The sequence below is a fragment of the Gigantopelta aegis genome, chromosome 8 (genome assembly GCF_016097555.1).
Source record: "Gigantopelta aegis isolate Gae_Host chromosome 8, Gae_host_genome, whole genome shotgun sequence".
Lineage (NCBI taxonomy): Eukaryota > Metazoa > Mollusca > Gastropoda > Neomphalida > Peltospiridae > Gigantopelta > Gigantopelta aegis.
Window position 1 is genome coordinate 50780551 of NC_054706.1, and position 16100 is coordinate 50796650.

Genomic DNA, 16100 nt, shown 5'->3' on the forward strand with positions numbered 1-16100 from the left:
TAAAGCGCTTGCTTGATGCACGATTGGTTTGGGATCGATCCCCGTTGGGTGGCCCATTGGGTTATTTCTTGTTCCAGCCAGTCCAACGTGACTGGTATATCAACGGCCGTGGTATGTGCTATCCTGATGTGGTGTATATAAAATATCTCTTGCTACTATTGGAAAAAATGCAGCGGGTTTCCTTTCTGTGACTGTCAAAATGACCATATGTTTGACATCCAATAGCCGATTATTAATAAATCAATGTGCTCTAGTAGTGTCGTTAAACAAAACAAACTTCATTTTGTTATTAACTTACGCATCACAATGTAATCAGTTTTGGGTTAACTGAAATGTCTGAGAGTAGTCGATTGTGCTTTTTTCATTGGATGATATGGCAATAGCGACCTGGTCATCACCTAGGAGCAGCCAGTCGTATGTCTTTTTAAGGATTGTCTGTTATTTCTTTTACGTATGAAAATAAAAAATCATCTGCAAACTGTGAATCGACAAAGCCATTCTCGCATAAATTTGCAGATGATTTTATAATTAAATTTGAAATATATTTACTAATAATAGTACTACTAGTTCATATTTTATTTTGAATTATTTTTTGGTTCTTAACAATAATGTTTATTAAGACAAACTACCAATATAAAGTGACGTCATCGGATATGATGATGATGATGATAACTAGTTTAACGTGCCCATATACCACTAGGGTTTCGAACACGCCCATCCCGGGTCCGACCTCCGATAAGATCGGTGGCCTGACTCGGGATGGAGGGGTGGGGGGGGGGGGGTGAAAATTGGCAGAATTTTGAAAAGAGCAATTAGTAAAAAAGTTAATAGAATAAATAAAAATAAAAAAATGGTTACACGCCAAAAATAAAAAGAATTGACTGCTCGGCCGAATATTTACATAATTTGGAGCATTTTAGAAGGATAGTCCAAAACTAAAGAAGAGAGGATCGGACTATTTAATAATATTTTTTTTAAAAAGAAGTAATTTCGACATAAAAACGGATATGGTGTTCCCTAATGTTATTTTTACATTCATAGAGAAATGAACAAACTCGCATGGCTATGGCTGGACAAATGGAAATGAATGTAATGGAAATTTAATTATAAATTGTTATCACATGTGTTTGTGTTAACAATAATAATATTATGTGTTATCAAAAATAATGAATGGGTGTAAAAAAAAAAAAGGCCATATCATGACTGTTAACGGAGTCCAGGTTAACCACGTTTCACATAGCATTGTGCTAAAGGGACATATCCTAGTTTTTAAACACTAAGGCATATTTTTGACTATTGTAGCCATTTTTGATAACTGAAATCCTACTTTACTTAGATTTTATGCTTTAGATTATCAATTTCCATACATTCGAAGTATTTTTGGTCATCCTGGTGTTTTAATATCACAAAATGCATTTCTCATATTTTTAAAAACACACGTGCGTCTGAGAAGTAACAGTTATGGAGTCGAGTGTTAGTCTATTTTCAGAGGGTATTTCACCATTTTAAAGTCACAGACTCATGTTTCACTCAATTGTAGCTTTATACAGATGTGTTACAGGTTTGTAGATTAACTAAACTTAGTGTTAATTTTCACAGGTTGAAACTAGGGTCTGTCCTTGTAAATTCAAGGGCAAAAGTGTCTTGTCAATAAACAATGATTTTTCAATAAAATCTATATATTTTTGTTAAACAAAGGTTTCGTTTATATATGTTACAAACTAGTTTTCAATTAATAAACTACATGTTTTCCACTGATTATTCTGTAATGGCTTTTGTAGATTAACTAAACTTAGTGTTAATTTTCACAGGTTGAAACTAGGGTCTGTCCTTGTAAATTCAAGGGCAAAAGTGTCTTGTCAATAAACAATGATTTTTCAATAAAATCTATATATTTTTGTTAAACAAAGGTTTCGTTTATATATGTTACAAACTAGTTTTCAATTAATAAACATGTTTTCCAGTGATTATTCTGTAATGGCTTTTGTAGATTAACTAAACTTAGTGTTAATTTTCACAGGTTGAAACTAGGGTCTGTCCTTGTAAATTCAAGGGCAAAAGTGTCTTGTCAATAAACAATGATTTTTCAATAAAATCTATATATTTTTGTTAAACAAAGGTTTCGTTTATATATGTTACAAACTAGTTTTCAATTAATAAACTACATGTTTTCCACTGATTATTCTGTAATGGTTTTTACATTATTTTATTTTTGTCAACTTTTTCAATTAATTAGTTATATAATTGTTGATGTAAATTTATTCTTTGTTAAACTACATTTTTTGTATGAATACTATATATAATTTTTTGTGTGAAGAAATGTTTTTTTATGTGATTTTGATTTATGTATACCATAACATTTTATTAGTAAATAAATCATGTGATCACAAAGTTATTACATATATAATTACGTGTTTTTAGAATGTAAATTAAATTACCACTAAGTTAGATGTTTACCAGTTGATAAACCACACACCCGAGGCATATTTATGACTGCAAGCTATCAGGGGCAGGGCATAAACCCAGTGGTACAGTGCTCGCTCGATGCGTGGTCGGTCTGGGATCGATCCCCATCGGTGGGCCAATTGGACTATTTCTCGTTCCATCCAGTGCACCACGACTGGTATATCAAAGACCTTGGTATATACTACCCTGTCTGTGAGATGGTGCATATAAAAGATCCCTTGCTGCTAATCGAAAAGAGTAGCCCATGAAGTGGTGACAGAGGGTTTCCTCTCTCAATATCTGTGTGGTCCGTAACCATATGTCTGATGCCATATAACCGTAAATAAAATGTGTTGAGTGCATCGTTAAATAAAAAGGTTTCTTTTCTTTTTGTTCTTTTTTTTTTTGTTCTGAATGTTACATGAAGGTGGTTATTCACCATTGTTTGACCTACTGACCATGTCATAGGTGTTCTTGATCTTTTTTCTTACATTCAAGTTAATTATGAATGGAATACAAACTGTTTGTCTTGGACAGGAATACCTCATACGTGGGCTCATTGGGTTATTTCTTGTTCCAGCCAGTGCACCATGACTGGTATTTCAAAGGTTGTGGTGTGTGTTATCCTGTCTGTGGGATGGTGCATAGAAAAGATCCCTTGCTACTGATGTAAAAAGGTAGCAGGTGTCCTCTCTAAGACTATTATGTCAAAATTACCACGTTAGACATCCAGTGATTAATAAATCCATGTACTCTAGTGGTGGTGTTAAATGAAACAAACTTTATTAGACAGGTAAATTTAGTAGGGATATTGTGCAGGGGGGGGGGAGGGGTAGACTGGTGAGCAATGTGTTTAGGGGGCGATTCGGGTCACGCTGTCATGGAAAATATATTTTTTTTAAAAAACAAACAGAAAATGTGCTTGGAGCAGGTCCGTTTTTCTTGGTCAAAACTTCCGCATCTTGGGCATTCCACAGGAGATTCATGCTTTTAGACCTTTTCTCTCACGACCAGCCTCGGTGGCATCGTGGCAGGCCATCGGTCTACAGGCTGGTAGGTACTGGGTTCGGATCCCAGTTGAGGCATGGGATTTTTAATCCAGATACCGACTCCAAACCCTGAGTGAGTGCTCCGCAAGGCTCAATGGGTAGGTGTAAACCACTTGCACCGACCAGTGATCCATAACTGGTTTAACAAAGGCCATGGTTTGTGCTATCCTGCCTGTGGGAAGTGCAAATTAAAAGATCCCTTGCTGCTAATCAGAAGAGTAGCCCATGTAGTGGCGACAGCAGGTTTCCTCTCAAAATCTGTGTGGTCCTTAACCATATGTTTGACGCCATATAACCGTAAATAAAATGTGTTGAGTGCGTCGTTAAATAAAACATTTCTTTCTTATTTCTCTCACTCGCATAAATTCAGCCCTGTACAAAAGCGAATTCCTTGAAAAGAATTGGGGCCCTGCCCGCTACTGATTCCGGTCAGGTTGCTAGTGATCCTTGTACTTGCCAGCGTGGGCGGACCCCTCCCCCACCCACCACAACCCTTTTTCTGGCCTGGACGGAGGAGTTAACTCAGAGAAGGCGTGTGCTACGACAGCTTGTTCTGAATGTGCACTAAAACCCTATGACCTGGGGCCTAATTCACAAAGGTCTCTTAGGCTGTGCTAGACAACAAAGCATCCTCTTTGCAAGTCTTTTTAGCATTGCACTGCGAGATGACAAAGTTGCGAGAGTTTAGTGAATTAGGCCTCTGACCTACAGAAATATACTTTCCCAATCTCCTGTAAAACCTGACTAAACTTCCAGGGCCCAATTTATGAAGTGAGATTAGGACTAAAATCGCCTTAATAAGTCACTATGTTCCATAGTAGAAGACCCATGTGGAAGTTGTCATCTCAACAGCAACGTTGAAGTAGATCGAAGACCCATATGGCTCAACAGCAAAGGTCAGGTAAAAAATAAATATCTATAAATCTTGAATGATAAAACCAATACAAGACAAAGTTGAAAGAGTATTTTTAGCAAACTCGTGATTGCTACCATGAATCACTATTGGGTGCCTTGAGGAAAGGACTGACACTCCAAATCTTTTGCAGGACGTTACATCCATGTTTACACTTCCTGTAGGAGGACTGCCACTCAATGGTTTAATAAATCAAAGCTTGAACAGGACAGAGTTTTGTGAAATTACAAAGGCACAGTAACGATCACGAGGATCATTTACACATTGTATGACAAAATGAAAATTTTGGCAAATCAAAGATACACAATTAATGAATTTCTAACCACTTTTATTATAGCCTGAATGGACATGACATTCAAATACACACGAATGGACGGATATATGACCATACAGTTTTTAGAATGGTTTTATTTATTTATTTATTTTTGTTTTAAAATCAGGTTTTTTTCTTTTAGTGTTTTACAAATAAAATTATCTCCGATTTATTGAGGGATGTCGTTTATTAAGCTTTAAATCGTTTACCTAGTTGAGACGTAAGTGAACAAAGACCATTCCATATATTATTTGTGGTTTCTATCTGATGGTAGCAAATTACCGATACGTCCATCAGGCAAAGACAATTTAGACTTATTCTAATCTGGGTGTCATTAGGACGGCTACATACACTTCATTTCCACAAATAACTGTTCCACGTGGAGTGAAGCCAGCACCCTCTGGAATTGTTCGACACTTAAAATATCACAGTATTATGATGTATTGACATGATGTAATCATATATATATATATATATATATATATATATATATATATATATATATTTATTTATAACATAAAACATGCTAAACCAGCCATCTCTATTAAGCAGTCACTTGTGGTAGAAGATCATTTTAATAGTTCTGCCAAATCATGTACGATTGAAAACTTCTCGTCCGAACAAGGAAGGAACCGTATGCATGATTATGCCAGTCCAAATGGTGCATGGCCAGTGACGTATGCATCTCGCAAGAAAGAATTCAAAACACCCCGACGAATGTCCTGATTATGATGAAGATTTCAGGAAAGGTTGCTGTGCCACCAGGACAGTGCACCTGCTTACATATTGGTGCTCGTTACGGCTCCAAGTTGCATGACTGTAACTTCCGATTTATAATCCGTATTCCCCATGTGTAGCACTGTCTGACTTCCATTTGTTTCCTAACCTGGAACCCGAGTTAGCTGGCAGGCATTAAATAACTGATAATAATGTCAGTTATGTTGTTGAGATGGGGGTTTTAATGCCTGTAAGAAGAATCCTTCTTCATCGGAGGGATCCAGTCATTGCAGCACCTGACTATAGTGAATAGATCTCCAAAGGATTTATCTTGACAAGTAACAAGTAGATTGGACATGTAACTCCGTATTATTTAAGCCGATAACGTTTCAGTCACCCCTTATACTAAATGACCTGTATTAAACAGGCACAGTTTGGTTGAAAAGTAACCTTGAATAGTAACAGGTAGGTGTACCAATAGGACAACTCTGTCGTAGTTAGGCCAAGAACTTTTCAGTCACCCCACGTATTAAACAGGCACCTGTATTAATGTTCGCCCTTTAATAGTCTCTCGTGTGGCTGCTTAACAGAGCTTTTAATAAAGTTCTACTTTTCGGAAGCAACACTTGGTTCCGAATGCACACCATCATCATCATCATTCTCATCATCATCATCTTCAAAGTCAGCACCAAGACCCGTGTCTGTGATGCTCCTGCGATGGCGAAAAATACTGAGCTGTTCAAAGCACGAGCTCCGTCTTCGGTTGCTGGACGGTTTAGGAGAGCTACTCCTCGAGGATCCTTCACCTTTGCCTTCCAGCTCCTGCGCACTACACTCTGGAGTATCCACGGGAAACGTATCGTTAAAGTATTCGTAGTCAACAATATGTCGCTCCTGGCTGTCTGTTGTCACGTCGAGGGGCGAAAGACGGTGACCCCATTTTATTTCATATGGGTGATAGGATTTTCGCGCCTGAAAAGTCTTACCCAGCGTAGAAGCCACGCCTTCCAGAATCACCACCAATTCAAAGTTTTCGTGTTCTATGTCGTCTTTCGAAAACATGTACAGAGGCGACTGGTCGTTTATCACGTGGATGATGTAAGTAGGCCACGGTAGAAAGAGTATGTTCCCTCCACCCTCAGACTGAAAGTCCACGCTGAAATACTGTACTGGAATCGGTTCACCTCTTTTGGAAAACGCCTTACGGATGAGAAAACCTCTTGCATGAGCTCCAATGACGTCAGACTTTCGTATGTCACCAACCCTTATCACCAGCCTCAAATTCAGGTCTTCTTTCGTTACGCAGGCATATTGACTAAATATCACTGTAATAGACCGTTTCTTTGCCCTTCTTATTTTGGCAACAACCAGACCAGCAAGTGCGAACTGAAGGGCGGCGCCTATCACTGACTGTACCAAAACTCCGATGTACGCGCCGGGGCAAGATTCAGTGACGTAACGATATCCGTAGCCAATCGTTGACATTGTTTCAATGGAAAACAAGACAGCAGCGGAAAATGATTGGACGTTTTCCGCACAGGGGGTCCAATCGGATTTTACAGTCTCATTCAAATCCCCATGCAAATAACAAAGAAGAAAGAAATAGACGGCAAACACCAGCCACGTGAGAACGAATCCACTGAAAAATATTAACAAATTCCAGCGCCATTCAATGTCTATTAGAGTTGTGAATATGTCGATCAGGTATTTGATGAACCGGTCTGGAATGTCGGTGTTTTCTATGTTGATTAGTCCATCATCATTGAACAGTGTGTCGTGGCGTTTTCGACGAAGAAACTCCAGTTTATTCATTTTGCAGTCTGAAAAAAAAATAAAAAAAATATGAAGCAGTTGAACATGGCAAATGTTAAAAAATGACTCCCTTATTAACATAACTACGTGAAACGGGAAAAAAGAATATTCCATATTTGATGCTGGTTATACACTTTGAACTGAGTGTTTTGTCGTTTGTTGCAGAATTGTTTTGTTGTGTTTAAATATTACTTTTTCTGTAGCTAGTTTAAAGTAATAAGGGATACAGTCATGTAAAAATACATGTGATGGATTTGAGACTACTCATTATTGAAAATAAGGTTAATTCATAATTTTGATATATTTTCATGGATTTTAAAGAAAAACGTTTTAGCATTTGTTTAGTCTGATACGTCAGTACACAATAGATAGTCAGTCTATAATGAGTATAAATCGTGTTCATCAATTGATGGTAAAACTACTAAACGTTTCAAAAATTTGCAGAGGATGTAGACCTTAGTAACTAATAAAGATATAAGGGACTGTGATAGTAATGAATACAACATATTATATACAACATACACTAGTGTAGAAAAAGTCTTAAAACATATATGGGAACATTACACTATTTAACAAATATCTCAGGTCTAAAGGTTATTTCGACTGAGTGTGGACTGTCTAATATAAACACAACCGCATGTTATATTCGTACTATATTTATATATACACCTGATGACTCTATAAGGTTGATCTGTCGTGACCTTTTGACCAGAATCCCAGGTGCACGTGTTACCATTATTTTAATTGTCCAGGAAGTTCATTGCTAGAAAGTATTCTTTGTGTTGACATTCTTATACATTTTGAACAAAAATATAAAAAGTATGCTCCTCACAAAAAAAGTTAAGCAAGGACCAATAAAGTTTGAAAATGAAGTATTATTTGACAATATTCTTTAAATGATTTGATGTAGGCCTATTATTGAACTTTCATTTTCCGGTAAACACACCCAAGCATAACACTGGCCGTGCTATGAGTTGTGTTAAAGTTATCTACTCTTGAATAAATGGGACATTCCTGAGTTTGCTGCACTTTTTAAGATGTTATCGACTAACTAAGACATTTTAACGATTGTAATTACATATCAAATGTATTTTTCTGCATAAAATATTAGTGGCTGTATAGTAAACGTGTTTCTGGTCATTCTAATATTTGTACTAGGTTAAATTTCATTCTATTTCCAAAAATAAAAAAAATTACGAAATTATTTGAAGACAAAATCCAGTTTGGGCTTCTTACAAATATTAAGACGACCAGAAACACATTGAATATACAGACACTGATATTCTAAACCAGAAAATATATTTAATATGTAAGTTTAATCGTAGAAATATTTTATTAGTCGGAAACATGTTACAATGCAGCAAACTCAGGAATTGGATTTTGGCTTCATTTAATATCGTACGTACGAAAAAAACATATTTTAGGAAATAAAATGAAATTTAACCTAGTACAAATATTCGAACGATCAGAACCACGTTTAATATACAGCCAACTAATATTTTATGCAGAATAATATATTTGATATGTAATTACAATCGTTAAAAAGTCTCTGTTAGTCAATAACATCTTTAAAATTTCAGCAAACTCAGGAATGTCTCTTTAAAGTTTACACAGGATAACTCGTCCCCATGTTCATACTACATTTGTTTTTGCTTATCTTTTGTGTGAGGAGTATAGTATCGGTAGATACATAACTGGATTTTTTTTAATGAGTGTATCGTTCCTCGGTCGTTCTTTGTATTCATTATTTCATTCATTCAACGGAGGCTTGATAAAGCTCATTGACCGAGCAGCCACCTGAAGAACAAGCTAGGGATCAAGGGATCGATATTTTCCGGAATATCTGTTGGATTTACCTTGACTGCTATATTAAAAGCCGTACGTGGCATCTGCCGTATTTTATTTGTGTGTGTGTATGACTGTGTGTATGCGTGTCTGTCTGTCTGTCTGTCTGTATGTGTCTGTCTGTGTCTGTCTCTGTGTGTATGTGTGTGTGTGTGTGTGTCTGTGTGTGTCTTTGGCTGTGGATATGTGTCTGTGTCTGTGTGTGTGTGTGTGTGTGTGTGTGTGTGGCTGTGGCTGTGGCTGTGTGTGTCTGTGTCTGTCTTTGTGAGCGTGTGTGTGTGTCTTTGTGCGCGTGTATGTGTGTGTGTCTCTGCGTGTGTGTGTGTGTGTGTGTGTGTGTGTGTGTGTGGCTATGTGTGTGTGTGTGTGGCTGTATAATAATAATATTAATAATAATATTCATCATCATCATTAATTAATTAATTATAAATAAATAAATAAATATAAATAAATAAATAAATAAATAAACATATTAGTATTATTATTATTATTATTATTATTATTATTATTATTATTATTATTCCAATGTAATTAGATGATGTAATATACCGATTGTCTGTGACCTTGACGACATATATTTTTTCATGGATTTGCCGCAGACGCACAATAGCGCAATTATATTACACCATTAAAACCAAAAATAGCCCATAATTGTCAGTTATTACCCTACGTGTGACACATTAAGTGCTGAGCATTTAATTTTGTAATAATTCTGGACAATGACAAATTACATTTTGCCGTTTGGTAACTGGGTTTTTTTATTTGTTTATTACTGTTAACATTTCTGCACCGATTACGTGGTGAATAAGTCCCTTACAACTGTATTTATGAGGGGGTTTATTTATTTATTTATTTATTTATTTAAATCGATGTGCTCTAGAGGTGTCGTTAAATAAAACAAACTTTATTTATTTATTTATTTGTTTATTAATTGTTCATTTGTTTGTTTGTTTATTTCTGCGTTTTTATTGTTGATTTATTGATTTATTGATTGATTTGTTTGTTTGTTTGTTTGGTTTGGTTTGTTTTTGTTTTTGTTATTGTTGGAGAGGGCGGTTGGGATGTCTTATTTATTCCCTTTTTCGCTTTCTTTCGAAAATACAATCTAATTCACACACACACACACACACACACACACACACACAACACAACAAACACACACACACACACACACACACACACAAATACACACACACATAAACACAAATACACACACACACACAAACAAACGATCCATACCAAAACTGTTGTTGTTATTATTATTATTATTATTATTATTATTACACACACACACACACACACACACACCACACACACACACACACACACACACACACACACACACACACACAAACAAACAAACAAACAAAAGACTTTTACCAAAACTACTTTTATTGAAGAAACAAAACATTAACCATTGCATGACAAACATTGGTAACTGTAAAACGTAGTTTACAAAGAAGACTTGCTACATTTTTCCTTTAGAAGGGATATTTTGTAATCACTTCTTTGAAGGTAGGACATCACACACCACGACCGTATGGTTATGATGATTTTCTCAAACTTATAACATAGGCAGCAATTATGATATGGATTAGATTGGTTACCCAAAACGCAGAGAGATCACACTCAAATGGCAATCGTATGTTGTCATATTAAATATCGATTTGGGGCATACAGTAAAAACAACAACAACAACAACAACAAAAATTTAGAGACGTGCAAGAAACTGAAAGCGTCATCATGTTTATATTAAATATAAGTCACACAATATCACAAAATGTCAGTAGAAAAACATGCATGTTTAAGTATTTATGTTTTTGTATAGCTTTAGACAAAAAAAAAGTATATTGTTATATTGTATATATGTATTAGTTTGGTTTGGTTTTGTTCATAATGTTTGTACTGGGCCCAGAATTGTATTCCAATGCACTACGTATGGATTGTGCTGAGTTACTTTGGGATGTAATGAACTAATTTCGGGTCGGATGGATTGAGCTGTGTTATGATGGGATGGCATCGGTCTACAGGCTGGTAGGTACTGGGTTCGGATCCCAGTCGAAGCATGTTTTTTTTTAATCCAGATACCGACTCCAAACCCCGAGTGAGTGCTCCGCAAGGCTCAATGGGTAGGTGTAAACCACTTGCACCGACCAGTGATCCATAACTGGTTCAACAAAGGCCATGGTTTGTGCTATCCTGCCTGTGGGAAGCACAAATAAAAGATCCCTTGCTGCCTGTCGTAAAAGAGTAGCCTATGTGGCGACAGCGGGTTTCCTCTCCAAATCTGTGTGGTCCTTAACCATATGTCTGACGCCATATAACCGTAAATAAAATGTGTTGAGTGCGTCGTTAAATAAAAAAACATTTCTTTCTTTGATGGGATGGGTTGGGTTCGGTTATATTGTGTTCGGTAACGTTTGGGTTCAATGGAATGGGATGGATTGAGTTGGGTTATATTGGGTTGGGTTGGGTTAGGTTGGGTTGAGTAACGTTTGGGTGCAATGGAATGGGATGGTTTGAGTTGGGTTATATTGGGTTGGGTTGGATTAGGTTGGATTGAGTAACGTTTGGGTGCAATGGAATGGGATGGGTTGAGTTGTGTTATATTGGGTTGGGTTGGATTAGGTTGGATTGAGTACGTTTGGGCGCAATGGAATGGGATAAGTCAAGTTGTGTTATGTCGAAATGGGTTGGGTTGAGTAACGTTGGGATGCAATAAAATGGGATGGGTAGAGTTGTGTTCGTTGGGTTGTGTTTGGTAACGTTTGGGTACAACATAATGAGATGGGTCAGGTTGCATTATGTTGGGTTTAGTAGGGTTAAGTAACGTTGGGATGCAATAAAATGGGATGGGTCGAATTGTGTTATGTTGGGTTGGATTTGGTAACGTTTGGTTACAACATAATGAGATGGGTTAAACTGCGTTATGTTGGGTTTAGTAGGGTTGAGTAACGTTAGGATGTAATAAAATGGGATGGGTCGAATTGAGCCATGTTTGGGTTGTGTTCGGTAACGTTTGGGTGAAACAGAATGTGATTGGTTGAGTTGTGTTCTGTTCTGTTGGGTTGTTTTGAATCACGTAGGAATGCAATAGAATGGGATGGGTCGACTTGTGTTATGTTGGGTTGGGTTTGGCAACGTTTGGGTGCAACAAAATGGGATAGGTCGAATTGTGTTATGTTTGGTTGTGTTCGGTAACGTTCGGATGGAATATGATGGGTTGATTGTATTATGATGGATTGGGTTGGGTTGGGTTGAATAACGTTGCGATGCAATAAAAGGCAATGGGTCGAGTTGTGTTATATGTTATGTTATGTTATGTTATGTTATGTTATGTTATGTTGGGTTGAATAACATTTGGGTGCAATAGAATGGGATCGGTTGAGTTGGGTTGAATAATGCTTCATATGCATTATAGTTTTTTGTTTCTTTTTATATCTGGGTTATTATTATTCTTGTTGTTGTTGATGATGACGATGTTGTTGTTGCTCTTGTTTGTTGTTGTTGTTGCAGTAGATTGTTGATTGTTGACAAACATAAAAACGTGCTTGTGTATATGTTTATGCGGAGCGTGCTTATTGTAGCTATATATATAGTACTAATCTCACAAACACAGAATTGTATTATTATCTTTGTTACAACGACCACGTTGTTGCAATCTTAAGGATCGCACCCGGACATTGAAGCGGCAATAAATTTAAAGAGACAGCGATTATTTTTCCGCGAAAGAGGACCATTGAAGTAGATTGGTGATTCGCATGTACGGGTTTAGCAAAACATGTTTACTGACGTCTAAGTTAACGTGTTGGATGTTTTGATGACAAATACAAATTTTGCAAGTCACAATAATAATAGTGTAGAACGAATGTAGAATTTATTACAGTACAAAGAGTATGATATTGTGCGCTGTGTCATGCTAGGTCATGTGGCATACAATCCTGTGCTGTTCTGTGCTGTGCTATGCTGTATGCTATGGCTATATGCAATGCCATGCTATGCTATGTTACACTACGTTACGCCATGCTACGCCATGCAATGCCATAATGCCATGCTATATGCTATGCTATACTATGCAATGCTATGCTGTGCTATATGTTATATGCTATGTGCTATGCTATATGCTATGCTATATGATATGCTACATGCTATGCTACATGCTATGCTACATGCTATGCTACATGTTATGCTATATGTTATGATACATGTATATGCTATATGCTATGTTACAGGCTATGCTACATGTATATCCTATGCTATATGTTATGCTATATGCTATGCCATGTTATGCTATACCATGCTATGGTATGCTTCGCTAAAATAATTATATTACATGTACATTATTGTCATGGTTACTGATATTCTTTCAAAAATACTATTTATGACTGTGCTAAATATATCATATCATATCATATATCATATCATATCATATCATATCATATATCATATCATATCATATCATATCATATCATATCATATCATATATCAATATCATATCATATCATATCATATCATATGTCATATATATCAGGTTTAAATGTCCATTTAACCTTTTATACAAACAGATGTAATGCACTAACAAAGAAAGACAAACACAAACGTCTGGTGATTATTAAAGTATTCCACTTTTCAAAATTGGATGGCAGAACATGTATACAATGCAGAACATTGACATTTTGCACAAAAACAAACAACAGTTATTAGGTTTGTGTATTTCTTGTAAAATGGTGCGTACTACATTAATGTACACAATGCTATATGACTCAACATCTAGGACCGAATCTATAACGCCTGTTTATGTCTTACACGCGTGTGATTACATACATTAACACCTTAAACACCTGCGTTCAAGAAAAGCAGACTTCGTAAATTCGGCCTTTACTAATGTGTGTAATGCTTGTATATAAAATGGTCGACTGGCGCAAAGTCTTCTTGTAAAACACTCAAACTGGGATTTTTTTTCTTCTAGGATAACACCCCTTACCCCTCTTTTTTTCACTGTCTGTCTGTCTGTCTCTCTCTGTCTGTCTGTCTGTCTCTGTCTGTCTGTCTGTCTGTCTCTGTCTGTCTGTGTGTGTGTGTGTGTGTCTCTCTCTCTCTCTCTCTCTCTCTCTCTCTCTCTCTCTCTCTCTCTCTCTCTCTCTCTCTCTCTCTCTCTCTCTCTGTTTCGCACGTACAAATGTTTGAAAATTATTTTGTGTAATTATTTGTCTTCGTTATTAGTCATATGGGGGCGAGATCTAACTTAGTCGGTACAGCGCTTGCCTGAAGTGCTTGTGTCGTAGGATCGAACCACCTCAGTGGATCCATTCTCTGATTGGGCCTTTCCCGTTCCAGCCAATGCACCACGACTAGTATATTAAAGGCTGTGGTATGGGCTATCCTGTCAGTGATAAAGTGCATATAAAAGAGCCCTTGCTGCCAATGTAGCGGATGTCCTCTAAGATTGTAAGTCAAAAATTACCAAACATATTACATTCAATAGCCGATTATTTATAAATTAATTTCTCTAATGGTTTCGTTAAACAATTAACTTTCACTTTCACGTTATTAATCGTATGTAAATAACTGACTGATAATGCAATACTTTATTACAGGATTTAAAAAAATAAAAATGTTGTTAAAAGATAAATATTGGAAACAAAACAAAACACATTCATTCAACTACCATGTTACGGTCATGGAAATATAGGAAGGAAGGAAATGTTTTATTTAACGACGCACTCAACACATTTTATTTACGATTATATGGCGTCAGACATTTGATTAAGGACCATACAGATATTGAGGGAGGAAACCCGCTGTCGCCACTTCATGGGCTACTCTTTTCGATTAGCAGCAAGGGATATTTTATATGCACCATTCCATAGACAGGCTAGCACATACCACGGCCTTTTGGTGTACCAGTCGTGGTGCACTGGTTGGAGCGAGTGGAAATATAGTTACATACGTATGTTTTTAAAATAGTTTTCCTAAACCATTATCCATGTTTATGACACACATGCGTATGTACATGTACACGTACACGCATTGGGGTCTATAAAAGACCAGGTTGCTTAAAAGGACATTCCCGAGTTTGCTGCGTTGTAAGATGTTTCCGACTAATAAAATATTTCTACAATTAAATTTACATATTAAATATATTTTATTGTTTAGAATATCAGTGTCTGTATATTCAATGTGTTTCTAATCGTCTTAATATTTGTAAGAAGCCCAAACTGGATTTTGTCTTCTAATAATTTCGTACGTACGAAAAAAACATATTTTAGGAAATAAAATGAAATTTACGCTAGTACAAATATTAGAACGATCAGAAACACGTTTAATATACAGCTACTGATATGTTATGCAGGAAAATATATTTGATATGTAATTACAATCGTTAAAAAGTCTCTGTTAGTCGATAACATCTTAACAATTGCAGCAAACTTAGGAATGTCCCTTTAAATTTATAGATTCATTCGAACCTGTTGCATATATACATGTGGCTACAAGTAAACTATTGATAGCATAATCAATACGTTTAACACATACCATCGATTGCTTTCTCGCATCAAACTGCCAATTTCTTCGCCGTCCTAAAATAACGAGTTCGTTATTGTTGTATTGTAGATCTCAAAACGTTTTCGTCTTCCACAAACATTGGAATCTCCGAGGTGACTGGACTGTCATAATTCACCGTCGCTGTAAAACCTAATGAGCACACTTGCCTTGACAGGTAAGGCGAGTTATAGTGTTTTCTCTACATCGTGTCACCACTGTAGCAGGACAATTAATGTGTGTGTGTGTGTGTATACCTTCCGGGCGCATGTTTACACTGTGTTTTCACAATGCCTGGAATTCAAACACATATGTAAGCACACATAAACATATGTAGATACACACATACATACATACATACATACACACACACACACACACGCACACACACACACACACATGTATACACACGCGCACACACACATATACACACATGCACACTTACGCACAGATACGCATACATACA

General features: G+C 36.5%; 1 protein-coding gene across 1 annotated transcript; it reads right to left on the minus strand.

Moving 5' to 3' along the window:
• Positions 1–4718: 4718 nt before the first annotated feature.
• LOC121378983 (ATP-sensitive inward rectifier potassium channel 12-like) lies at positions 4719–15811 on the minus strand. Its single transcript, XM_041507410.1, has 2 exons — positions 15629–15811; positions 4719–7257 (listed from the first exon to the last, which is right to left on the minus strand). Exon 2 carries the CDS (start codon positions 7247–7249, stop codon positions 6044–6046), a length of 1206 nt encoding a protein of 401 aa, XP_041363344.1. The 5' UTR covers positions 7250–7257; positions 15629–15811; the 3' UTR covers positions 4719–6043.
• Between the last annotated feature and the right edge of the window lie 289 nt (positions 15812–16100).